This window comes from Monodon monoceros, unplaced genomic scaffold (assembly GCF_005190385.1).
Source record: "Monodon monoceros isolate NGI ecotype Baffin Bay Population unplaced genomic scaffold, NGI_Narwhal_1 Super_Scaffold_6, whole genome shotgun sequence".
Lineage (NCBI taxonomy): Eukaryota > Metazoa > Chordata > Mammalia > Artiodactyla > Monodontidae > Monodon > Monodon monoceros.
Genome location: NW_021703783.1, coordinates 89227853 through 89253899, shown reverse-complemented (window position 1 = coordinate 89253899; position 26047 = coordinate 89227853). Strand labels below are relative to the sequence as shown.

General features: G+C 55.5%; 1 protein-coding gene across 1 annotated transcript in view; it reads left to right on the top strand.

Moving 5' to 3' along the window:
• The window catches only part of MYH9 (myosin heavy chain 9), a 93221-nt gene that overhangs the window by 55801 nt on the left and 11373 nt on the right, over positions 1 to 26047 (top strand). Inside the window, exons 6-28 of the mRNA XM_029204160.1 lie at positions 579 to 671; positions 1162 to 1225; positions 1787 to 1885; positions 2298 to 2441; positions 3188 to 3283; positions 4069 to 4187; positions 5973 to 6125; positions 7160 to 7333; positions 8014 to 8187; positions 10510 to 10624; positions 13120 to 13313; positions 13663 to 13784; positions 14525 to 14594; positions 16425 to 16585; positions 17433 to 17541; positions 18506 to 18637; positions 19033 to 19239; positions 19774 to 19911; positions 20557 to 20680; positions 22634 to 22805; positions 23580 to 23792; positions 24456 to 24600; positions 25819 to 26025. Coding sequence (XP_029059993.1) covers positions 579 to 671; positions 1162 to 1225; positions 1787 to 1885; positions 2298 to 2441; positions 3188 to 3283; positions 4069 to 4187; positions 5973 to 6125; positions 7160 to 7333; positions 8014 to 8187; positions 10510 to 10624; positions 13120 to 13313; positions 13663 to 13784; positions 14525 to 14594; positions 16425 to 16585; positions 17433 to 17541; positions 18506 to 18637; positions 19033 to 19239; positions 19774 to 19911; positions 20557 to 20680; positions 22634 to 22805; positions 23580 to 23792; positions 24456 to 24600; positions 25819 to 26025 — 3225 coding nt within the window. The remainder of the gene's footprint in view (positions 1 to 578; positions 672 to 1161; positions 1226 to 1786; positions 1886 to 2297; positions 2442 to 3187; positions 3284 to 4068; positions 4188 to 5972; positions 6126 to 7159; positions 7334 to 8013; positions 8188 to 10509; positions 10625 to 13119; positions 13314 to 13662; positions 13785 to 14524; positions 14595 to 16424; positions 16586 to 17432; positions 17542 to 18505; positions 18638 to 19032; positions 19240 to 19773; positions 19912 to 20556; positions 20681 to 22633; positions 22806 to 23579; positions 23793 to 24455; positions 24601 to 25818; positions 26026 to 26047) is intronic.

Here is a 26047-nt window from a genome sequence, read left to right as displayed (position 1 = left end):
GAGTGGAGGACAGGGGACCAGCAAGGGGAATGCAGAGTTTATTAGGACACGGACGAGACGAGCTGGTGTCTTCTGTGGATCTGGTTCCCTCTCTCCTTGTCCTATGGGAAAAAAAATTTTTTTTGTGGTCTGTCAGGTGGGGATTAGAGGCAAGGAGGACAGAGGGAGGCCAGCATACCTGGGAAGGAAACTGTCCAGGGGAAGGAATGGTGCCTTCATGTCTCTTTTTGGCTCACGTGCTACTTCGCAACGCATCCTCCAGGGTTGATCCAGGCCACTGGGCCAGGTCCCCAGAGCTAGCTGGGTGAGCCGCCTGCTTTCCTTTTCGATCACTGGTCGGTTAGCCCAGGGAAGTAAGTTCAAACCAAGCAGGGTTTCCAGATGCCTGGCGGGAAGGTCACTCTGGAGTGGCACGGGGACTGCCAAGACTGGTGTGGCCAGAGCCCATCCGGAAGCCCCAGTCCCTGGCAGGTCAGATGTGTGGACAGAGCTCTGCCACCTCCCCTCCACCTGGCGGGGCAGGTCTGCCAGCCCACGCCACTGCCTGGCCCTCACTGCCCCGCTGGGTTCCTTTCCAGGGCGAGCTGGAGCGACAGCTGCTGCAGGCCAACCCCATCCTGGAGGCCTTCGGGAACGCCAAGACCGTCAAGAATGACAACTCCTCTCGATTTGTGAGTGCCGGCGCTCACGGGCGCCTTCCCACCGGCTGCTCGCGCCGCAGACGCGGAGAAGGGTCGGACTTGGTGCTTCCCGGCCTGTCGCGTGCAGTAGGCTGGGTCATGCACCTGTATAAGGAGCTTGCTCAGCTCGGGTGGCAAAGCCAGCGAGGCAGTGGGGAGTCCCTGCCGGTGCCCTGCTTGTCCTGCTGTAACCGGCAGCCAGTCAGAACGCAGGACCAGACCAGGCAGGAGGAACACCTCCAGATAACTTCTTCCCTCCTCCCCTCTTCCCCTCTGTGGCGGCACTTGGGCACCGCTGGAGCTGGGCCCGGCTCAGGCTTAGCCGTGTGGCCCTTCTGAGTCCGAGCACCCATGCAGTTGGGGTGCGGGGCCCCTGGCCGGGGACACAGGCTCAGTCTCTTGGCTTTCTGCCTCCAGGCTGTACCACTGGAGGTGGGACTGGAGGATGGGGCCTCTGATCTCTTCATCCGTCTTTCCTTAGGGCAAGTTCATTCGCATCAACTTTGATGTCAATGGCTACATTGTGGGAGCCAACATTGAGACTTGTATCCTTGTGGTTAATTGTAACAAGTGTTCTGGGTCTGGGGGGGAGAGATGTGACCTTGATGGAGAAGAAGCTGCTTCCTGATTCCAGCAGTTTCCCCTTTCCGGGCCTGTTATGACACCTTGTCTGTGCCACCTGGAAGAGGACCAGGATTAAGCTCATTGAGAACTCAGCTCAGAGCTCAGGTTTCTCTTTACGGGCGGGAAAAAGTTCAGCTTAGAATGGGATGGAACCATGGAAGATCATCCAGTGTGGGTCCCAGAGAGTGGAATTGGGTGGACGCTACCTTATTTCTCCCTGGTGTTATAGCCTGTGCTGGTGAGAGTGTTCTGAGCTCTGTTCTCTTGTGAGAAGGGGGCCCTTTAAACAGATAAGGCTCCCAAGTGTGAGGGCTGCTGTTTGCACAGGCTACACCCGTGAAGGGTAGAGCCAAGGTAGTTGGCCTTTGTTTTGTTTTGCCACTTTCTGCTGGTGAAGTTCCGTGGCTTTGGACAGGGCTGGGGGCATGTGGAGGGCTGGCTGCCTCCTCTCCAGCGAGCACGATTCCTTAATGTTTGCAAAGACCTCCTGGAGAAATCTCGTGCCATCCGCCAAGCCAAGGAAGAGCGGACCTTCCACATCTTCTACTACCTGCTGTCTGGGGCTGGGGAGCATCTCAAGAGTGAGTGGTGGGCCCACAGCCTGACACGGGGGCTCCCCCTGCTGTCGGGCCACACACTGCAGTTAGGAAATGAAATCTTGGCCTTTGGGTGGGCCAGAGGGGCGTGACTTCCGTCCCTGGGCCGGCTGACGGCTTGGCCTCTGTTTCCGACCATGCCAGAGGAAAGCCTGGCAGGTCCCTGTGCAGCTGCGGACCTCGGGGCCCCAGTGCTCTCAGGCGGTGGTGGTGGGGGGGTCTACGTGCGTGCCCATCTCACACACTGGGGAGAGGGCCTTTCCAGCCACTCCGCGGTTTCTGGGGTATTTCAGGGCGCTCCCCGGTCTCCCACACCTTTGAGGTCACGGCGTTGACTGGAGCGTCTGGTTCCAGCACCTCCTGACCTTCACGAAACCTTGCCCTCTGCCCCCCACAGCTGATCTCCTGCTGGAGCCATACAACAAATACCGCTTCCTGTCCAACGGGCACGTCACCATCCCCGGGCAGCAGGACAAGGACATGTTCCAGGAGACCATGGAGGCCATGCGGATTATGGGCATCCCAGAGGAGGAGCAGATGGGTGAGGGCCGGTCCTCCCGGGGCAGCCTGGGGAGCACTTCCTGCTGGTGCTTAGGGAGTCTGTAACGGCCAGGAGGAAGGCCCTGAGTGTGTGGTAGACGGTCCCTCGGATTTGAGGCTCAGGATTATTTCTTCCCAGTCGTATTGCCTGGGGACATAGGGGAACAAAGGACAGGCTACTAAGTGCCCAGAGTCTGGGTCCACCACTCGTGTTCTTGCCATTTGCTAAAAGTGGGCGAGTCCTGCTTTGCCCAGGGCGAGCGTGGAAGGGGCTTGGCTGGGGCCTCCGCGCTGGCGAAGCTCAGAGGGAACACAGTGCGCATCTTGCCTGTGTCTTCTCGTTTCTCTAGAGGGAGGGTGAGGAGGGCCTGAAGGCTTTATTTTAGGAAGATTGGGGGACTGCGTTGGGGGACTTCCATTCTCTAGCGTTAGGGTCAGTCACCTTTGCTCCACAGATAGCATGTGAATGGATGGGCGTGGCTGTGTTCCAATAAAACTTTATAAAAATAGACCACGTGCCCCTGGGTAGAGGTGCATCCTTGGTCCGGACTTGGAGATGTTGGGAATGTTAACAGAGCTTGTATCTAAGCTGAGGTCAGCCAGAGGCCCTGGAGACATGCTTTAGGCCGAGGCCTGGTGCCCCCCACGTGGCTCGTCTTGCCTGAGGGCCTCTGGGGGGAGACACCCCACTCAGGGGCTTATTCCACCCCCCGCCTGATTCTGACCTGCCTTTGATTGCACCCGAAGGCTTGCTGCGGGTCATCTCGGGGGTCCTCCAGCTCGGCAACATCGTCTTCAAGAAGGAGCGTAACACCGACCAGGCATCCATGCCCGACAACACAGGTGACCACGTGGGCCCCTCACCTGAAGTAGAGGGGCAGGTGCCTGGGCTTGCACTGGCTTAGGAGAAAGAGTCTGGGAGAGATTCCACACACTCCTGTCTTTTTTGTTGCGTGTGTGTTCGTGGCTGCCCGTCACTCTGTATTTTTTGTGAAACACACATGAACACGACCCTGCTGCTTCTTCACAGAGTAAGCATTAGAATGAGTTCGAAAACCCATGATCCTATGGCCCAGCATTTCCCCTCATTTGTTCTGAGACCAGACCGGTTGTCTCTGTAAAACAGTCATTTCTGCCGTCACTTGCCTTGCATGTGAACTCGCGAGGACATGAAACAGTGTCGTCACCCCAGCTCCTCGGTCACTGCTAGTGCCTTGGGTCGTTGCAGGTGACTCGTTTACGTTAGCCTTAACATGCGCTTCTTAGGGGCTCTTGAAAAAATTTAACCCATGCGCGTGTGGATTGTCCTGTTCCGTCCCTTGTGTCTGGGGCAGTGCTGCCTCGAGTCAGTCCTGTTTGTGGGTAGGACCCTCTTTCACACTCAGGACGTGGCCGGGGGTGTGCAGAGGACGGATGCCAGGCCCCCCCGGTTAGGACCCGTGCCGCCGGCCCGAGGGGAGAGCTGGCTGTTCCGTGTGCCGTGGGGGAAGGGCTGGGGCCCGGGCTGGTTGTCCGGTGACGATCGCCCAGTAACCACAGCTTTCCCAGGGTGAGCAGAGGGACCCATTCTCTTGGGTTTAATTCAAGCCTTTTACCCCTTCCTCCTTTTACCCTTTGAAAAACATCAGCTGCCCAGAAAGTGTCCCACCTGTTGGGCATCAACGTGACCGATTTCACCAGAGGAATCCTCACCCCTCGCATCAAGGTGGGACGGGATTACGTCCAGAAGGCTCAGACGAAGGAGCAGGTAAGCCCTCTGGCTGGGGTCGGGCCGCCTCCTTGGCAAGGGCCGCTGCGGTGGCCAGGTTGAGGCCTGCGCTGCAGCACCCTCGGTGTTCGGTACTGTCGCCTGGGTTCCTCACTGGGTCCTCACAGCACCTCGGAGAGCAGATGGTGTTACCCCCACTGAGAGCACGAGGAAGCTGGGCCCAGGGTCCAGGAACATGGCCAAGGCCCCCGCCTAGGAAGCGCCACCCTTGGTGGGAACTGTGGGCTGCCATGTGCCTTTTCCCTGGAGTCGATGTCGAGTTGATTGGCGGGCGAGGATGCAGGGGTGTCCTGTTCCAGGAGAAAGCGAAGCAAGCCCAGAGTGTTCCTGTAGCACAACTCATCCTGGTGCCAGGGCGGCGGCACCCGCCATTCTTGGAGCCCAGGCCTCAGGGCTGTCTGTCCCCCACGTGCTGTCCTGCTGCACGTGGCGAGAGCCGGGCAGGGGTCTGTGCTGCTCGCACGTGCCCGCCGCCCAGGACCCGAGTCCCTGCCCGCAGGGCCTCTGTGGGTGGTTTCTAGTTTCTCTCACGGCCCTGGCGCTGGGTGGTTTTAGGCCGCTGCTCCTCCCGTCTCTCAAAATTACTTTGAATTCACGTTGATGAGTTCTTTTTCCAAAGGGTGCCGTCCACTGGGCCTCCCGCTGGTGGCTGACAGCTGATTCTGGGCAAAGCCCTCCCTCCAAAGCTGTTTTCAGAAGACAGCGGGCATGATTATGACCAACTGTTCATTTCCCTGATAATTAAAGAAGCTTAATTTTTTCATTATGAAAATACTACATGAACACTTAAGATTCAGAAAAATCAAAAAAAATTGCCCCAGTCCTACCCAGTGATGCTTACTGGGCAGCTTTTTCCTTCCAGCAAGGCCTTTTCCTTCTTTCTTTCTTGCTTTTTTTTTTTTAAACTACTCTTTTTTTTTTTTTTTTAATTTACTTATTTATTTATTTTTTGGCTGCATTGGGTCTTCATTGCTGCACACGGGCTTTCTCTAGATGCGGCGAGCGGGGGCTGCTCTTCATTGCGTGCGCGGGCTTCTCATTGCGGTGGCTTCTCTTGTTGCAGAGCACTGGCTCTAGGTGCGCGGGCTTCAGTAGTTGTGGCTAACGGGCTGTAGAGCACAGGCTCAGTAGTTGTGGCGCATGGGCTTAGTTGCTCCGTGGCATATAGGATCTTCCTGGACCAGGGCTTGAACCCGTGTCCCCTGCATTGGCAGGCGGATTCGTAACCACTGCGCCACCAGGGAAGCCCCCTTTCTTTCTTTTTTAAACGTAGTTGTCACCCTGTTTTTTAATTACGGAACTTCTTGAACATTTGCACAATAAAGTGGAGAATAGCGCAGGGAGCCCATGTGCCCATCACACAGGCGTCTTCAGGAGTCACTGACTCAAGGCCAAGCTTGGTTCCTGGTTCATCCGGTCGCCCTGCACCCCTAACTGTGTAACTTGAAGCAAATCTCGGACATCTTGTCATTTCTTCTGTAGATACTTCAGTTCATCTCCATTTATTTTAAAAAGGTCTTTGCAGATGCCTAAGTTCGCTCTGCCTGTATTGTTGGATATTTAGGTTACTGCAGCTTCCTTCATTGTAGATAACACCACAGTGAACGTATTTGTGCGTGAAGCTTTTTTTCCATCCTTAGGGCTGTTTCTCTTGGTGGGGGGCGGGGGGTGGCCCACAGGTGACGTTATTGGAGCAAAGGGAATGAGGACTTAAAGGCTTCCTGTATCTGACTCCCCGCCCCACCGGGTGTCCCCCCCCACCAGGCTGACTTTGCCATTGAGGCCTTGGCCAAGGCCACCTACGAGCGCATGTTCCGCTGGCTGGTCCTGCGCATCAACAAGGCTCTGGACAAGACCAAGAGGCAGGGCGCCTCATTCATCGGGATCCTGGACATCGCCGGCTTCGAGATCTTCGATGTGAGCTTCTCCCTTTTGCCCCCTCCCGCCTCCTGAGCCTCTGGGCTGCCTTCTCCTGGGACTGGGATCCTTTCTCCCATAGCCCCACAGCAATGCGAGCTGGCCACCTCCTTGCTTGTGTGGAGACACAAGACACCGGTTGGGTGTATTTTTAGCTTAAACAAGATGCCCTGTGGGGTGAATTGGGAGATTGGGATTGACATATATACACTAATATGTATAAAGTGGATAACTAATAAGAACCTGCTGTATAAAAAAAATAAATAAAATTCAAAACTTAAAAAAAAAAAAGAAAAGATGCCCTTTGCCAACCAGAAATGCTGGCAAGAATACCTTCTGGATGGGGTTCCAGGAGGCCTCATGGACAGGGGCTTTCTGTTGATTTATTGTTTATGTATTCTCAAATATTATGAGCGCTGTGACAAGATATTGTCCCTGCCCATAAAGACTTCAGGTAGGAAAAACTGATAAAGTAGATCAGCAGAGGTTCTTAACCTGGGGTCCATGGCACATTTCAGAGGAACCATGAACATGGGTGGGGAAAAAAAAATCACCTCTTTATTTTTACTAACTTTTCATTGAAATGATGCCGTTTTTTGAATCGTGGCTTGAGCGGAGTGTGCAGACCTCAGTTGCATTAACAGTGGTTGGATGTGTCACCACTAGAAATCAGACATTTTCACGTCACGACAGTCATCGAAGAGATCTAACATCATTTACGTTCATCTCTCCTTCAAAATTCTGGAAGCTATTAAGCCCATGGCTTGTGCTTTTTAATGAAGGAGCACCGTGTATTCCCATGTCACCGTAGTTTGATAATTACCTTTCAACATCACTTCTTTCGTTGAGAATCTATTGTACGCGTTTAAACACTTTATCCTGAGATGAGGGACTTTACCAGGCTGCTGGGGAGGTCCGCGGGCCCCAGGAGGTTCTTCCCCAACACCCGTCCCCTGCCTTGCCGAGAGCCTTGCGGGCCGTGCCGCGGGAGGGTGGGCGTGTCTGTGACCCTGTCTCCCCCCCCACCCCGGCAGCTGAACTCGTTCGAGCAGCTGTGCATCAATTACACCAACGAGAAGTTGCAGCAGCTCTTCAACCACACGATGTTCGTGCTGGAGCAGGAGGAGTACCAGCGCGAGGGCATCGAGTGGAGCTTCATCGACTTCGGCCTCGACCTGCAGCCCTGCATCGACCTCATCGAGAAGCCAGTAAGAGCCACGCCTGGGGGGCGGGGCTTCACCCCCGCCCTCTTCCCTCTGCCCTTCTGGGGCTGGAACTCCCCAGCGTTCTGACATGAAACGATTTGCTTTTGCGATGAGTTTTTTGTTTTTCATCCGTTGAATTTTCTAACGAACGAGAACCCGTGTGGCTCCCAGGCCCGTCGGCCAGTCCCCGCGATGTCCGAGTCTGCTCTCTTGTTTTAGAAACTCGGTGTACGGAAGGCTTTTGGGGCTCTGGGGCGCTTCCTCCTCCTCGGGAGGCTTGTCTGAAGTGTCACCTGTCGCCATGTAGCTGTGTGGATATGGAGGGCAGGGGAGGGGATGTGGAGGGACTCAGGGACCGGGACATCTGCTGGGGGCAGCCTCTGGACGTGGGCCGAGGGTCTGCTTGGCCCATCAAGCCCGCCAAGGGATTTCCAGTGCACTCGTTGGAGAACCCTTCTGATGCAACTGTAGCCTAGACCCCAGAAGTTTCTTTTGAGCTAGAGCTCTTAAATTGAGTGCTTTCGGCAGTGCTTCTTCTTCTTCTTCTTCTGTTTTTTTTTTTCCTCCCTGCGGGGAAGCACTGCCTACCTTCTGGAGAGATTCTGGGCTTTGGCTTCTTACGAGGGCAGGAATGGGTGGGTTTCCAGGTCGAGCTCACCTGTGCGACGCTGTGCTTCCTCCAGGCAGGCCCCCCAGGCATCCTGGCCCTGCTGGACGAGGAGTGCTGGTTCCCCAAAGCCACGGACAAGAGTTTCGTGGAGAAGGTGGTGCAGGAGCAGGGCACCCACCCCAAGTTCCAGAAGCCCAAGCAGCTGAAGGACAAAGCTGATTTCTGCATCATCCACTACGCTGGCAAGGTGAGGCGCACACGCACAGGGAGGTGTCGGCCGGACCTTCGTAGGAGACTTGGAGGCGATTCTAAGACCGGGAGCCCCGAGGTGTGGGGCGGGGCGCAGTATCCTTGTCCTGTGACTCGTCCGATAATGTGCCTGGTGCCTTCAGCATTCACGGGACTCCCCCACCTCGCCAAGCACCATCACATGTTCCGTTTTGTTAGAAGCTTGCGGCAATCCTGTAAGGTGCTCAGGCTGGTGTCCTGTTGTGTATTATCATGAGGTGCATTTTCCAGGCACGGAAATGAGATTTGTGCTAAAGGCGCAGGCCGTGGAGTCTGTATTAGAGCTCTGCCCCTGTGTGACTTTGGGCTGGTTACCTCACTTCTCTGAGCCTTGGTTGATTCACATGGAAAGTGGGGATGACCACCACTGAACTGGGTAACATGGATTAAAGGAGCTTGTGAGCCCAGAGTCGGCGGTCAGTGCTCTGGGGCAGGGCCTCTCAGCCTCCACACTGCCCACTCGAGGGCCGGGTCAGTCTTTGTGGTCGGGGCCCGTCCTGTGTGTTGTAGGATGTTTAGCAGCATCTCTGGCTTCTCCCCACCAGAGGTCAGCAGCGCCCTCCCTACTTGCCAAACCAGAAATGTCTCCAGACATCCCAGAACATCTGCCACATGGGGGTGGCACAGTCCCCTGGGTGAGACACACCCATAGATGATGGCTTTGTTATTGCCAAGGCCACCGGCCAGTAAGTGGCAGAGCTGCCTTCACACCAGCTGGAACACATCCTCCAGCTGGCTTGTTCCTGGGGCTTGAACCTAACTGGACAGGGATGTCCTGAGTCTGCAGAGGTCCGTGCTTAGACTAAAGCTGGGTTTTCTCAGCAAATTGTGTTGCTTGCATGGAGTATCTAACTATTGGTTACATTCGGGTGTGTGATGAGATTTATTTATTTATTTTGGGGGGCTGTGCCATGTGGCTTGCGGGATCTTAATTCTCCAACCAGGGATCGAACCCGGGCCCACAGCAGCAAAAGTGCCGAGTCCTAACCACTGGACCGCCAGGGAATTCCCACAAACTCCCTGTTTAAAAAACCTCTGTTTTCTCGTTACCTAAGGTAACGGCGCCTAAAGCCCCATTTCCACTTCCACCCCTGTTAGAAATGTAGGAGGGCTTTTGTTGCACTGTCGTCTGTGATGCGGAAACTGGGTGCACCCAAAAGCCCACGAGGGGCCTGAACGGTGAGACTGACCGTGTGCATCCTCGCCTGGGCTGCACCACAGCAGCTAAAAGGACAAGGATGCTGCCTGTGCCCAGGGGGACAGATGGCCGGACACTCAGCTCCAGGGTTTGTCGTCTCCCGGGAGGTAACTCTGCCCCTAGGGAGAAAGAAGCCACCATCCTGTACCTTGTCACCAATAGCAGTGCGTGTGCGGAAACCTGTCGAAAGGGGCCAGGAGGGGACCACAGGCTGAGAGCGGCGGTTACTGCTGTGTGGTTTAGGACAGGGGTTGCAGCAGCTTCCCGCTCTGTTTGTATTGTTAGAATATATAATGTTGTACTACTCTTGTTATTAAGGATATATTTCAAAAAAGATAAGAATAGGGGGCTTCCCTGGTGGCACAGTGGTTAAGAATCCGCCTGCCAATGCAGGGAATGCGGGTTCAAGCCCTGGTCTGGGAATATCCCACATGCTGCGGAGCAGCTAAGCCCGTGCGCCACAACTACTGAGCCCGGGAGCCACAACTACGGAGCCCACGTGCTGCAACTACTGAAGCCCGCGTGCCTAGAGCTCGTGCTCCGCAACAAGAGAAGCCACCGCCATGAGAAGCTGGTGCGCCGCAACTAGAGAAAGCCTGCACACAGCAACAAAGACCCAACTCAGCCAAAAATAAAATAAATTAATTAAAACAGAAAAAAAGATAAGAATAATGCATATCCAGGAAAACCTGGGTATCCTGAAATGACAAAGAAAAAGTAAAACTTACTTGCCTGTTACTAAAAAGAAATGTTACCACATTTTGGTTAATGTCCTTTCAGGATTTTTTCTTTATGTTCGTGTTACCTTAAAAAAATTAAAAACAGAATATTCCGTGGTGTAACTATAACCGTTTGCTTGGGGTTCGCGTGGCTTAAATTTTTTGCTTTCTGCGTGATTCCTCAGAGGACATCTCATGGAGGCCTCCGCCCTGGCCACTTATCATTTCCTTCTTGGGGATGCAAATGCCGGGCCGAGGGTTCACAGTTTTCAATGTTTCCGCCTGTGGGGTCGGCTGGTCATCGGAGAGGCTGCGCGCGCCGATGTCCCCCAAGCAGCCCGTGACCTGGGGTCCCGTCTTGCAGGTGGATTACAAAGCTGACGAGTGGCTGATGAAGAATATGGACCCGCTGAACGACAACATCGCCACGCTGCTGCACCAGTCCTCCGACAAGTTCGTCTCGGAGCTGTGGAAGGATGGTACGCCCTTGGCCCTCACCCTGCCTCCCGGTGCCCCCGGCTGGGCCTCTTCCCTCCACGGCAGCGGGTCGAGCCCAGGACGTGGACTGGTGGGTTTGTGGCCGCTTAGCACCCGGGAGCCTGGGCTCCTCCGACCCTTACGGTCACCCTGTCCTTGAGCCCCGAGCATCCTTGAACATGCTGCGCAGCCACTTGCTCTTGGGCAGAGGCTTCCCTAGGCTCCGTGGCCACAGACGAGCCCTTTCTAGCGCGGGGTGGGGGGGGTCGCGTGATGGCCCGGCGCCCAGGTTCCCGTCCCACTCCTTACTGCCTCCCTGCCTCTCCCTGGTAGCTGGTAGCTCCAGAAGTCGTTCTTTTCCTTGTCTCTGCTGGTCTCTCCTCCCTTCTGCCTGGGTTTTGCTTTAACCTCTCTGTTGCAGAGATGCAGAGCACCCAGAGAGCCTATTTCTATCAGCGCTTTCCTACCCTCCTCCTCCTAGAACCAGGTGACTGGCTGCCCGGTGCGGCGTCCGTCCGTGTGTGGTGCATCCAGGGCTGCGTGACGAGCGCTTCTGCTCAGCTTTCTCTGCCATGGCTGCTGCTGCGTGACTGTGCCCCTTCCCTGGTCTCGGCCCCGGGCTTGTGGGGAGGCCCCTTCCCCCTCCCCATCGCCTCCAGGCCTCCAGTGGAAAACCAGGCACATCAGGGCCGTGTTTTGGTATTGACACTTCTTGTTAGATCTTAAAAGGAAAAAGAATCATTTTACAATCTATATCCCCTTCAGAATTCCCGCCTGTGAAGGCGGCGTCTCATTGATTGGATGGCTGCCATGTCTCAGCACGAGGTGCTGCGCGCACTGCTGTTACACACTCGTGTGTCTGTGCGTGCGTGCACCTGTGTGTATACGCAGCAGTCACCTGCTCCTCCCGGGCCAGGCCTTCTGGGGGCAGGGCACACTTACCTGAAACGGCGAGTTGTTACGGGGCGTATTTGACCTCACACTGGGCAACCTGAGTGGCCGTCACAAGCCACCCACTCCCAGGACACCTTTGGTGGCCAGAGGGGCCCTGCGGTGGCTGCATGAGGTCCAGATGCCTCCCGTTTTAATTGAGGGGGTTCATCGGGTCCATCCTCGCTCCCGGCTTCCCTCTTGAGCAACAGTCCTTTGGGTTGCCTTCAAAAAAATAAGAGATCTGGCCACAGAGGAATAGGAAACCGACTTTGTCACAGAATTCTTAACTTTTGCAGCCAGCAATGGAAGCTTTCAAATTTAACATTGGCTCTTGCTTAAGGCTGGCCTCAAATCGCCGGCCACTTAGGTTGGGTTTGTTCGTTGTTTTGTTTTCGCCTGGGAGGAAGCAGTTCATTTCATTGTTCTGGGTGGGAGCCACGGTGATGAGGGCTTCTTTCCTGGAGGGTGGGCTTAGATGATAAAGACCCCTGAGCTTGGAGACCAAGGGAGACGAGAGGGAGAAGGGGTCGTCACTGGCAGAAGTGGTTGTCTGGAACTCTCTGCTCTGACACCATTCCTGCTGCGCTAGGTCCCTGATGTAGAGAGCCCCGCGTGGGGCCGCTGCAGACAGAGAGGGACTCGTCCAGAGTCCTGCAGGCGACAGCAGAGTAGCTTTAGAGCTCCTGCCTTCTCACTCCTAGCCCAGTGCTCTCGGGTAAAGGTCAACGTGAATTCAGGGTGCTGAGTTTTTCATTTCACCTGGGATCCGAGGACTATAGGATTCCTGTAAGTCAAGTTGAACACCTCCTCAGAGCCAGGCAAGTGGACGAGCTTGGCTCGCCACTCCAAAATGCGTTATTAGGTCTGGGTTTTTTTTCCAGTTATTCTCATAGCAAAGGGTTGTTATTTACCAGCCATCACGACACTCACCAAAAGGCCTCACAGCTCCTATCAACTTACCTGAATCACAGCTAGCGTGAAGGGGGATTCTGGTTTTTTTTGGAGTACAATCGCTTTACAATGTTAGTTTCTGCTGTACAATGAAGTGAATTAGCTATATGTACACCTATATGTCCTCCCTCCCACCCCCATCCTCCCCCCTCAACACACACACACACCCCCCATCTAGGTCATCACAGGGCACTGAGCTGAACTTCCTGTGCTTCATAGCAGGTTCCCACTAGCTATCTATTTTACACATGGTAGTGTATAAACGTCAATCCTAATCTCCCAGTGTTAGCTCTGCCGTGTCTCTGGGTTAGGAGCTTTCCAGGGTGGCTGAGATAAGCGCCGTGGATGTGGAGTTAGCCTTCACAGGTGCGCTGCTCCCCTCAGTGGCTCTGCGCCCTTTCCAAAGAGTGCTTCCTGCTTTCTGCTCCTCGCTCACAAGGCCACCTTTGCTCAACATTTGGAGATGACTTTAGCCTGCTGTGTAGACTCCAAGTAGAAACAGTCTGCTGTTCCGTAGTCTCTCTTTCTGTCCAGATTGTCTGTCTGTCTTTCCCACCCCTCCGCCCTCATCTGGACCGCCGGGTACTCAAGTGCTTCTGCGTGCTCTCTGCAGTGGACCGCATCATTGGCCTGGACCAGGTGGCCGGCATGTCGGAGACGGCGCTGCCAGGGGCCTTCAAGACACGCAAGGGCATGTTTCGCACGGTGGGACAGCTGTACAAAGAGCAGCTGGTCAAGCTCATGGCCACGCTGAGGAACACCAACCCCAATTTCGTCCGCTGCATCATACCCAACCACGAGAAGAAGGTGCGGCCCCTCGGGGGCGTGGTGCGGGCGGGCACACATGCGGGCCACTCCACCCTTGCCTGTCTCCCTGTGCAGAAGCTCTGTCCCCCGCCGCACACAGTGGCCTCCGTTAAGTTCCCCGGCGGGGTGGCTCAGGCACCCTTAGGGGCTAAGCTGCCTTCGTAGCCTGTGTTTCTGCCTCTCCCGGACCTGGATCACGTAATTAACTGGGCTGTCAAAACCTGTGGGTGGCAGCGACTCCCAACTCCCTTGGGGGCTTTTGCCCTGTTTCATGCAGAGGGGGCTGCCCCTCTCTCCATCAGTTCCTGGGCGCAGAAGTAAGAGCAGGTGCGTGTATTTTCCTCCCTAGGCTGGCAAGCTGGACCCCCATCTGGTGCTGGACCAGCTGCGCTGCAACGGGGTTCTCGAGGGCATCCGAATCTGCCGCCAGGGCTTCCCCAACCGCGTGGTCTTCCAGGAGTTCCGGCAGAGGTGAGCAGGGCCCAGGGCCGGCCGCGTCCCAGCAGGGGCCTCCGGTAGGGGAGCCGTTTCCTCATCCGGCCGGCTCCTCACACGGTTCTCTGTGCCACCGTCTACGGGAGGAGGGATTTCTCTGTTTTGTTTCTGAAACAAAAGTTATCTCATTGGCTTTCACTCCTAGTCACTTTGGGAGCCTGGCGCTGTTTGCTATAGTTAGAGGAGCTCGGAAAAGAAATTAAAGGAGGATCAGCCGGAGCCTTGGGTCTTAAAGGAACTTGATGGAAATGGAGGTCTGCTGTGTGTGCAGAGGGGCCAGTAGTGACACCGGCTTCTTTGCTTAATGACTGTGTTTAGTGCCAGTTGCTGTCTTGATGCAGCCCTGAGTTTAATTTCTTGGACCACCCCGTTGATTGGCGGTTCCCTGCAGCATCTCAGTGAAGAGGTGGGCATGGCCTTCTGGGGTTACAGACGCAGATGCAAAGCCCACTGCAAAACTCACCCTTGAGTGACTGAAGCAGCCCGACATGAGTTTCCATTCGCTTTCTGGAAAGCACCAGGCCTTCCTCGTGCCATTTAGCCTAAGGAAAGAGCAGGGCGGGGTTCACCGAATGTCCCCTTTCCTTAGGAGACTCTGTGGAAAGAATTCTACATCTGCTACACCACAGGGACGACCCTGATCTCTCATGTATATTCCAGGCCACATGGAATCCAAGTGAGGGCTAACCTGACCTGGCTGTCCTTTTCTTCCTCAGATACGAGATCCTGACACCAAATTCCATTCCTAAGGGCTTCATGGATGGGAAGCAGGCATGTGTGCTCATGGTGAGTTGAGCTGCTGTCCCCGCCTCCTGTGTTGGGTGACCTGTGGCTGCTGGGCATCCATGTGGCCAGCGCCCCTGTGATTGGGCAGGGTCCTTTGGATCCATTGGCACCGTGCTCTCTTGTTCCTCCAACAAGCCAGTTCTGACTCTGCCAGGTGCCCTGAGCGGCAGCCCCCTTAGCCCTTGGTGGGGTCAGGACAGCATGTGGGAGCCAGGTGGGAGGGAGGAGGCCAGAGCCGCGGCGTGGCAAGGCTGTGGTGTGAGACGGCCTCTTCCTTTGGGGCACATTCTGGTTCGTTCTTGCGCACGTCTCCTCCGATCTTCACATGTAGTGTGGTCGGCGGGGCAGCTTGCCACCAGGGCGCCACGACCAGCCCAAAGCTGCCGGTGTCTGAGTTTCTGGACCTTTCCTCTCTTTCCCCCAGCTCTGAACCAGTGCCTGACGAGCAGTGGGCACTGGATTCTGCATAGCGAATGAAGGCCCTGTGGTGACCCAGTGGCCGCGCTGAGGCTGTACCCACTCAGTCGCTTTTCTGCTTTGCAGGCAGGCGTCCCGCTGGGCCTGACGTGTCCAGAGTCAGTAGCCACCACCTCCTGCTTGCTTTACTTCGCGTTCTTTCCAAAGAGTCAGCAGAGGATAGGCCGGGCTTGGGGGTGGGGGAGGAAAGAGAAAAAGGGAAGAAAAATTCAACACCTGCTCTGTGCAAAGCAGCACATTAAGGGACAGGGAGATGGGGGCTAGAAAAGGAGGGAGAAGACACAGCTCCCTGCTCTCCGATGCTTGTCACCTGGCAGAGAGGAGGCGTGAAGGAAGAAGGGTGTGCCTCCAGCTCGTGTCTGGGCCGCTGTTTCTCCGGAGACTGAGTTAGCTGCTGGCCAGTGAGGGGTGTCCCCACTTCTGGCATAGGCAGGTCCCCTCCGTCCAGCCCTGCAGGGAAGATGGGCAGCTTGGGCTCTTCATGCCGGGAGGGAGGTGGGACGCGTGGCCGGGGGATGCCCTCAGTGGCTCCACCTGCCCTGGGCTTCCCTTTTCACAGGGCCTCTGCCGGGTCGTTCATGGACACCAAGGCCCCCAGATCCCACTTACCCTATTCAAGGCTCTGCCTCTTGGAGCTTGTTCTAAATCTCTTCTCTCCCAGGCAGACAGTTGGACAGACAGACCCTTGCCAGTGGGCTTAGTAAAAGAGCCTGGTTCCTGTACCAAAACAGCCCGGTAATGGTAATGACGGCTGAAGCCCATTCGGCACTGGTCACACGCTTGACCCCATGCTTGGTGCTTTCTGTGCGTTCTCTTGTTTGACTCCCACGGCTCTCCTAGAAAGGAGGTGCTATTATTTGCTTTGTTTGTTAACTTTTCTTTTAATTAAAGAAACCGTTATTCCCATTTTACAGCTGAGGAAATATGGGCTCACGGAAGTTAAGGCCTAGGGTCATCTAGTTAGTATTTGATCCTGGCCTGAGCTGGAGTCTCTGCTGGGCTTGGACAAAACAATGATGCTTGGCCACCTCTGCTTGGAGGGAGACCTGACTGGGCATTTGTAGAGCGTGACTGCAGTGTGCGGGGCGGCACAGAGAAGGAAGAGGAGACCTCCAGGGTCCCTTCAGGGCCGAGATTCTGTGCTTCTCTGCAAGTCTGACTCGTTACCTGCCCCATGCCGGCCCCCACCTGCCTGCTCCCCAGCGTGCCCCCAGCCGCGCTTTCCCTGCACCAGAAGAAGGCTGCCCACAGAGCAGGCCTGACCCAGGCTCCAGGCCCCTCCCCCATCCTTGGCCTTGCTCCAGGGCTCCGCAGGGGTGGCAAGGGGCAAGTGGCCAACTCTCCTCCGTCTAGATCAAAGCCCTGGAGCTCGACAGCAACCTCTACCGCATCGGCCAGAGCAAGGTCTTCTTCCGGGCCGGCGTGCTGGCTCACCTGGAGGAGGAACGGGACCTGAAGATCACAGATGTCATCATTGGCTTCCAGGCCTGCTGCAGGGGCTACCTGGCCAGAAAGTGAGTCCTGCGACGCCCACCCCACCCAGCCTGCCCCGCGCTCGGGCCCTCCCAGCTCTCCTGTAGCGGAGGACACCGAGGAAGCGGTGGCCTGGGCGCCCTAATGCCAGTCAGGTGTCGCCCGGGGAGGCCCCCGTGGCCTTCCCTGCCCCCCTACTTCCTGGATTTCTGCCTGAGGTTTAAAGTGAGCTGGTGGGGGGGGTGACTGTGCTTGGATTTGCTCGTCACGAAAGCTCCTACCACCGCTATTCCTTCCTGTGTCCCTCATGTAAGGATGACACCCAGAGCCGGCTGTCCCCAGAGGACGCCATGCTCCCAGAGGAGGAGGCCATCCTTGAGTCCCGAGCAGCTCCTGTGGGGGTCAGGGGCTGACTTGCTGCGGGAAGGTGGGTGGGGCAGCTGCACATCTGTCCCCTGAGCCCTCCGTGTCTGTGCTCAGGGCTGTCTGTTCCAGCCTGAGAGCTGAGCGCTGGGGGACGCAGCATGTGTTTGTGGAGTTTGGACAAATGGACCTGTGTAGGACACCAGCTGCTGATGTTCTCCCTCTAAACCAAAGCCACAAGATCGTGGGTGGCACCAGGGTGGGGAGCTGCGGTCGATAGATGGACTTGATGACCAGGGCTCACACTTGACTCGGATCTGTGGTGACCTCGGCCCCAGGCACCCTCTGTGAGGTCACCCACAGGATTCAACCCGAAGCCGACCTCCTTCCCGCCACGTCTGTTTCGTGGTGCCCCCGGCAGGGGTCGGTCCCTCCAGAAAAGCCTCCACAAGTGAGGTCAGGACTGTCGGGAGGGAGGTGTGCCATCCCCCACCTGGAGGGCTGACTGTGACCCTCGCCCCACAGGGCCTTCGCCAAGAGGCAGCAGCAGCTGACGGCCATGAAGGTCCTGCAGAGGAACTGTGCCGCCTACCTCAAGCTGCGCAACTGGCAGTGGTGGCGGCTCTTCACCAAGGTGGGTCTGAAAGGGCCTCCGCGTGACACGGGGGACGAGCAGGCCTCACGCTGGCCTCCTGCAGGGCTCAGGCCCTGGGGCTGATCCTGCCCATGGGGTCTAGAGGGGTGTGAGCCGGGACGTGTGTCTGGCGTGGACGGCCACGGTGCCATCAGGCTGGGCTAGGGTGGCTCCTGGGATGTCAGGCCCCAGCCCGCCCACCACGGCTCCACGTGGAGACAGAGCTGCCCACCCAGAAACCACGGGCAGGTCAGAATCTGCACCCGCTGGATGGGTCCTCCCTAGCCTTTACAAAAAATTCGTTAATTAGTAAAGTTGTTCAGGCTGCTTTTGTTTATAAGTAATCTGTGGTAATTGCGAAAAGTTAGACTAACCAAAAGGGTAAACAAGCAAATAAAAATTCACCTGTAATCCCTTCATCCTTGTGCCAACGTCGATATTGAATAGATGTTTCCATGTTTAGTCTGCTTTTAAAAAAATTTTTTTTCACTCCTGGTAAATCTCTGCTGTGTAAACCACACACGTTCCTGAGCTTTGACTTGTATAAACAGTCATGTACTTTGCATTTTGCATCTAAAATTCCTTCATGAGCATCATTTTTTAAAAGTCAGCATACTGTTCCCTAGAGATGTTTCATAATTTATCTGACTATTTTTCCAGCAGTGGATGTTTATCTCTCTCTCTGAAATTTTCACTGTTATAAACAACGCTGTCCTGAACATCTTCATGCACACATAGGGGTAGTTTCCCCGAAACGTAGTTAGTGGGTCAGAGGCCTATGGCACGCAGTACCAAATTGATTTCCAGAAAGATTGTACCCATTTGCACCTCCTCTGCCCTGCGTCCTACCTGCCCCTCACTCTCACGAGCTTGCGCTTCCGCAGGTGAGGGGAAAGCGCCACGGCTCTCAACCTGGACAGGCATCTTCCCCTGAGCACGTTTCCTCCTCAATCTCCTCTCCTAGGTCAAGCCGCTGCTGCAGGTGAGCCGGCAGGAGGAGGAGATGATGGCCAAGGAGGAGGAGCTGGTGAAGGTGCGGGAGAAGCAGCTGGCCGCTGAGAGCAGGCTCTCAGAGATGGAGACCCTCCAGTCCCAGGTGGGTGTCTGCAGGCTCTGCCCAGGCACTGCTGCCACCTGCTGGCAACCAGTAGGAGAGGCATGCCTGGTTAATTTCTCTGCAGACCCTGTTCGGGGTTTCGTGATGTAGGAAGGCTACCCCATGGGATGGGAAGCTCATGAGTGTTGGGTTCAAGGCCCAGCCCCTCTCTGAGCCTGTTTCCTCGGGATCTTGACGTACAGCTCACGGAGCGGTGGTGAGGGACGGTGGACGTGATGTTTAAACGAGCGGGGCAGCTTCAGCGTCCTGAGATGGGAGCTGCTCTCAACAGCAGGGTTCTCCCTGCAGGAGCCTGCACTGGAGACCAGTTCTCCTGCGGGTACCAGTGGCCCGAGGCGGCCGTAAGAGCTCACATTTCCCACGTGTTCTCGCAGCTCATGGCTGAGAAGTTGCAGCTGCAGGAGCAGCTCCAGGCAGAAACGGAACTGTGTGCCGAGGCCGAGGAGCTCCGGGCCCGCCTGACCGCCAAGAAGCAGGAGCTGGAAGAGATCTGCCATGACCTGGAGGCCAGGGTGGAGGAGGAGGAAGACCGCTGCCAGCACCTGCAGGCTGAGAAGAGGAAGATGCAGCAGAACATCCAGGTGCCCGGAGGAGGGGCAGGGCCGGACCCCAGGCATGGGGCGGGGGGTGGGCTGCGTGGGGAGCAGGGGTGCCACGAGTGCCATGGGAGGACAGCCTTTGTCCCGGGGGCAGCCTTGGAGACGTGTTCTCTTTGGGGCTTTTTTTTTTTTTTTTTTTACGGCCGTGCCGCGCGGCTTGTGGGATCTTAGTTCCCTGACCGGGGATTGAACCCGGGCCCATCGGCAGTGAGAGCTCGGAGTCTGAACCACTGGAGCACCTGGGAATTCCCTGGGTGGTTATTTCTGATGTGTCAGGTGCCTGTTAGCGCTGCCCCACTGAGAGTCAAAGCCAATTTAATTCCCCTCCTCCGTCCTGGCTCTGGCTGGTCTGAGGAGCGGAGGGCGGATGCTTGCTGGACGAGGCCCCTCGGAACACGTGACCCCGCGATTGGACTAGGGTTCTTGTCCCCGCACCCCGGTTTTAAATACATGACCACACAGGTGGGGGCCGGGCCACATCCAAGTTGCTCAGGCATCGCCCTGGCTTCCCGTTAGGAACTGGAGGAACAGCTGGAGGAAGAGGAGAGCGCCCGGCAGAAGCTTCAGCTTGAGAAGGTGACCACTGAGGCCAAGCTGAAGAAGCTGGAGGAGGGCCAGATCATCCTGGAGGACCAGAACTGCAAGCTGGCCAAGGTGGGGCGGCAGCCCGGCAGCTGGGGCACGGGGGCGAGCGGCTGGGGCAGCGGCTCCAGGCTCGGGGCTGCGGCTGGGTCCCTGTCAGCGTCCGTCTGGCGACAGATAACAGCTGGGAATCAAGTTAGAGGAGAAGGAGGGACAAGGTCAGGATGCTGACCCCCATCTCCAGAGGATGGGGGTGGCCAGGTTGACAGGGCAGGACGGCTGCCCGGGACCCTGTGATGTGGGGAGTTACGCTGGCTGTGTGGCCGCCACTGTGGGATTAGGACTCCATTGGTGGCCACACAGAGCAGAAAGTGAGAAGGGCAGGGGCGCTTTGGGGGGTGAGGAAGGGGGAGGTCGAAGGCATGCAGAAGGTGGCGCCATCCCGCCTGCCCTGAATTCCCTCGCTGACGCTCACTGTCACCTGGCGGCTCTTCTCACCTGAGCAGAAAGGGGTGACGCAGGCCCAGCTATTGCAGGGGAGCTAGTGACCTTTCCAAATGACTCCTTTGATCTAGGAAATCCTAATGAACTTGACCAGGTGTTTAAGGCCCTGCGCCACCATTCAGTCCTCAATGTCTGGGTGAGCCGTGCCTTGAGGAGAGCTGACGTGTTCTGCTCTCAACTGACTTTAAGCTCTGACTCCCCCTCGACCCCCAGGAGAAGAAGCTGCTGGAAGACAGAATATCTGAGTTCACCACCAACCTCACGGAAGAGGAGGAGAAATCTAAGAGCCTGGCCAAGCTCAAGAACAAGCACGAGGCGATGATCACCGACCTGGAGGGTAAGGGGGTGGCGGCAGCAATGGCCGGACTCGGGATCGCTGGAGTGTCCCCTGCTCGGGGGCCCAGCCTGGGCCTCGCTGCCAGGAGCTGGAGTGCCGGCCGGGTCTCCCGCTCGCTCTGTGCAGGCGAGGCTGGGGTTTGTGGTATTCGGCCGCTGCCCTCGAGACATGGGGGTCAGCGCCCGCTCCCTGTGGAGTCTGAACCTCCAGGCACTGGTTGGGAGGGACGCTCCGCCAAGTGACGAGTGTTGAGAATTGAGCTCTGGCGTTTCTCTCGTGTCGCGCACCGTGCGTTTCACAAGCTTCTGAGACTTCCTAGGAGCTTCTAGGTTTGACTGCGACTCTGTCACTTACTAGCTGTGTCATCTTGTACCTATTAATCTCCATGAGCTTGAGTTTCTCTTACCTCTAAGGGGACACAGCGAAAGGGTGAGTGTGAGGAATGAACTAAATAATGCGCGTGGACATGCTGTGTGTGTTGTAAGATGCCAGGCAGGTATAGCGAGAGGCCGTTGCTTCACGTGGGGCAGGGAGACAAATCATGCCTCCGTCTCCCTGTGCCCTGGGATCTGTGGTGGCTAGGAGGATGGCACAAGCCCAGGTCTGTGCTGTCTGGGGACCCCTTGTCCCCCTGCCCCTTGAGAGGAGTGGTACAGGGGGCAAGGGGAGCCCAGACCACCGGGGGGGCTCTGAGCTCCAGCCAGAAACCACTGCTCCCTCTGGGGAGACGTGGGGCAGCCCGGTGCACAGGGCAGTTGTCAGTGCCCAGTGGACGTAGGGCTGAAACCATTTGGGCTGGTCGCTAGGAGAATTTTCCCAGCTTGGTTTCTTGGCCCCTCCTGGGTTAAGGTGTTCAGACCATCAAGGGGAAGAGACGTCCTGACACAGAGATCTCTTCACCTGGGAATAGTCTGAAAGACTCCATCATCCAGGAGGTCTTGGAGCAGCAGGCCGGCCGGATTGGCAGACGTGAAAGTTTGACACTAACAAGTGTTGCCAAAGATGTAGAACAGTCAGAACACACACACGCTGCCAGTGGGAGTATAAATTGGTCGACAGTTTCAGAGAACAGTCTGCCAGTGCCTAGTGAGGTTGAAGCTTTGCCTGCAGCCCATCCCTCTTGTCCATGTGCATTGGGAGTCATGGGCAAGAATGCTCACGGCATCGTGGCTCAGGAGGGCACACAGCTGTAGGCTGTGCCCATCTATCCTACAAGTGCCCATCAGCTGTAGGATAGACAGATAAGTTGTGGTGTGTTCACATGGTGGAATACACAGACAGAAGTCCAAATGGATCGATTACAGTGACACTTAAGTTGCTAAATCTCAAGATTTTAATGTTGAGCGACAAAGGTAAGATGAGGAATAAGAGCCGCCAGCCCTTACTGCGCACACTCTATGGGCAGGCAGGGTTCCAGGTGCTTTCAGATACCAACACATTTGAGCCTCCCAGCAGCCTAAGGAAGTAGCTTGTCTTATAGCCTTACTACTCAGATGAGGCACAAAAAGGTAAGGACATCACCTAGGTGACGTCATAACAGGAGTTGTAAAGCCCATTGGACTCTGGTCCTGCTGTACTGTCTCCATAGAATTCATATAGGACTCATCCCTACTGTAAGTTCAGATTCGTGCAAGACTAAATGTTATAATTTTTAGGGAGGCAGACATGGTGGAGCCTCAAAGGGAAACGAGGGAACTGTAAACATGAACTTTGGGGGAATAGTTCCCTTGGTGGGAAGGGTCAGTGGGTGGGGTTGGAGAGACAAGGACTTGGAAGCTTATGGTGACGTTCTTTCCCTTCATCCAGGAGTTGGGTATGAGTGTGAATCATGATCATTTAAACAGCACGGATGTGTTGTAACAAATATTTGGCATTTTATGTAAGATTTGAAGACAAAGACAGATCTGTAGCCACTGAGGGGTCTGTTCGCATCTCTCCATTCTTCCTTCTCAGAGCGCCTGCGAAGAGAGGAGAAGCAGCGTCAGGAGCTGGAGAAGACCCGCCGGAAGCTAGAGGGAGACTCCACGGACCTCAGTGACCAGATCGCCGAGCTGCAGGCTCAGATTGCTGAGCTCAAGATGCAGTTGGCCAAGAAAGAGGAGGAGCTCCAGGCTGCCCTGGCCAGGTGAGGGCCAGAGCACCAGCCAGTGCCCACACTCTCAACGTGCTCCCTGCCGTGGTTCTCGGTGCATCAGTGAACTGCGGGCACGCGCTCCGCTGTTGTCTTGGAAGCCAATTAATGACAAAACATCTTCTATTCACTAAAAGTGCAGTCTAAGGCTTCTCTGTCATTTGTAATCCCCCCAGAATTCATCCACAACCCTAGTCATCCAATCATAGCAATTCTTTCCTTTCCTTTTTAAAATTTCGTGGCTACAGGCATGCTTTTAAAAAATAGATTTTATTTTTCCAGGCATATGTAGATTCATAACAAAATGGAGCAGAAGTTACAGCGAATTCCCAAGTCCCCATGTGAACAGCCTCCCTCATTAGTTACATTAGTAACATTTGTTACAATTCATGAACGTGCACTGACACATCATTATCACCCAAAGTCAGAGCACATTTGTATTTCTACTTAGTTGCTGTAATCATGGACTGTAGCATTTTATTTCCTTTTTTTTTTTCAGTTAACATTTCATTTTTTTTTAATGTTTAAAGGACTGAATCTTAATTTGGAAAATGAAATGATTCTTCTGTGAGGTTTTTGAATTCTCAAAGTGGAATAGTGCTAAGTCTTCTGGATGCGTCAGATGTTTTTGCTGAGAAGAGCTCCTAAGGGCCATGATTATGACTGCCAGAAGTGGCTTTGGCTGCACCTCTCTGAAGCCTTTTCTGCAGACTCTGCTCTCCGTAGGTGACAGTGACCTCATCCTGATGATGTTGCTCTCTTTGGCAGAGTGGAAGAAGAAGCCGCCCAGAAGAACATGGCCCTAAAGAAGATCCGGGAGCTGGAATCTCAGATTTCAGAACTCCAAGAAGACCTGGAGTCTGAGCGTGCTGCTAGGAATAAAGCTGAGAAGCAGAAACGGGACCTCGGGGAAGAGCTGGAGGCTCTAAAAACAGAGTTGGAGGACACTCTGGATTCCACGGCTGCCCAGCAGGAGCTCAGGTGTGTCTTGGGACTGACTGCCCCAGTCACTGGGGGATAGGGGTGGTGGTGCAGGGAAGGGGAGGCTGTGGCCTGGGAGGGGTGGACCCCAAGTCTGCATACACACAGTGGCCTATTGTCATGGAGCAGAGAGCTCGGAAGCTGATGGTTCCTCAGCAGCTTCTCCCTAGAGTAGAAGAACTTGGCTTGGAGTTGGGGTGAGGCAAGGGTGGGCTTTAAAGCTGAAAGGCTACAGAAGCCTCTACAAAGTGTGTCTGTGGGGAATTCCCTTGCAGTCCGGTGGTTAGGATGCTGCGCTTCCACTGCAGGGGGCGCGACTTCCATCCTTGGTTAGGAAGCGAAGATCCTGCATGCTGCATGGTGCGGCCAAATAAATAAATTAATTAATTTAATTAATCTGCTTATAACTCACTCCTGGCTCCTCGTATTTAGAATAAAATCCAATTCCTTACATAAAAGGCCTACAGTACATTAAAAAAAAAAAAAGTGTGTCTGTGAGCCTGGGCTGTAGGATGGATGGCCACGGACAGAGGCCAGCGGGCAGAAAGCTGCCTGGGGTGGCCAGTGCCCCTTGCCGGGTGCTCTCTGTTGCCACAGAAGAGCCCCAGGGCAGCATCGCTCCTGGATCCCTGGCCTCCCTCCTGAGGGCGTTTCTCTGTCCAGGTCCAAACGTGAACAGGAAGTGAACATCCTGAAGAAGACCCTTGAGGAGGAGGCAAAGACCCACGAGGCCCAGATCCAGGAGATGAGACAGAAGCACTCACAGGCCGTGGAGGAACTGGCAGAGCAGCTGGAGCAGACGAAGCGGGTGCGTGGGTCTCCCCAGGACTGGCTGCGTGAGGCTCTGCCACTGTCAGGGGGGCCCTTGCAGAGTCTAGGCTCCAGCCCCTCGTGGCTGTGTGACTTGGGGATGTAGGTCCCTCTGTGCCTCAGTTTTCCCATCTGTAAGGGAGACTGATGATAGCCCGTCTCCTACAATTAATGTGAGAGTTGGAGTTGGTAACATGTGAGGCACTTAGATAGTGAGGGCTCGGTAAGTTGTTCAAGAATCATTTATTTTCATTATTATCTTGTTCATCAACCTGCCAGACCAGAAAATTTCATGGAATTGGAGCGACTCTGAAACTGAGTCTCAGAGGGCCATCGGGGTCCCCTTTTCTGAAGCCCCCCTTCTCTAGAACACCCCCAACAGGTGGTCAGTTGGAGTCTTCGTGGGAGAACCCTGGGGATGTTGACCCCAGATGGTTTCTCGGCTATGGCCGAGCAGTTCCTGAACAAGACCAGTCCTGCATCCGGTGGCCTCCAGCTCACGGCCACCCTTGGTGGCAGCCCGAGAAGGCAGAGGCTCTTCCACACGGCAACCTGTACAATATTTTCAGAAACCTGCCTTGTCTACCTATCTACCTTCAATTTCCATCTGGTTCTGGGCAGGTTGAAGCCTTGCCTGGTCCTTTAGCTATTTTCACCCAAAGTGACTTTGCATTCACGCTGGGTCCGGTTTACCCTTGAACTTGCCCGTGATGCTGTGGCCGGCTCGGTACGGACTAGATTGGGATTGTCGTGTTTATTCTGTAAACTCGGCTTTTATGTTGTTTGGAAGAACATCCCTGTGTTACTTTGAACATCACATTTTCAAGAGACTTTTCTGCAAGTCTACCTATGAACAATTATAATTTCCGTCATCCTATAATAACAGCTAAAATCTTAACATCAGCAATGATGGCATCTTGCCCTTGGACACTCCCTGAAGCTGGTGCAGGAGGCCGGGCAGGGATGGTGTGAGAGCTGGGGGAGCCCACGTGCCGGGTGTCCGGCCCCAGCTGGGTGCTGAGTTCACATCAGGCCTGAGCCTTCTGATTCTGGGACCCTTGCCAGCTTGTCATCCCCAGACTTGCCCAGTGTCGTTTTTGCTGCAAAGGCACCCGATTCTGGGTCTGGATCCGCCGGATCTTCGATGATGTTAGAAAGACCAGCCTCACGTCACAGGTGCCCCCTTTCACGTCTTCGCTTTTCTCCCCGCTGCCAGGTGAAAGCCAACCTCGAGAAGGCCAAGCAGACCCTGGAGAATGAGCGAGGGGAGCTGGCCAACGAGGTGAAGGTGCTGCTTCAGGGCAAGGGGGACTCCGAGCACAAGCGCAAGAAGGTGGAGGCCCAGCTTCAGGAGCTGCAGGTCAAGTTCACCGAGGGGGAGCGCGTGCGCACGGAGCTGGCCGACAAGGTCTCCAAGCTGCAGGTGAGGCCTCCGCCGGACCTCC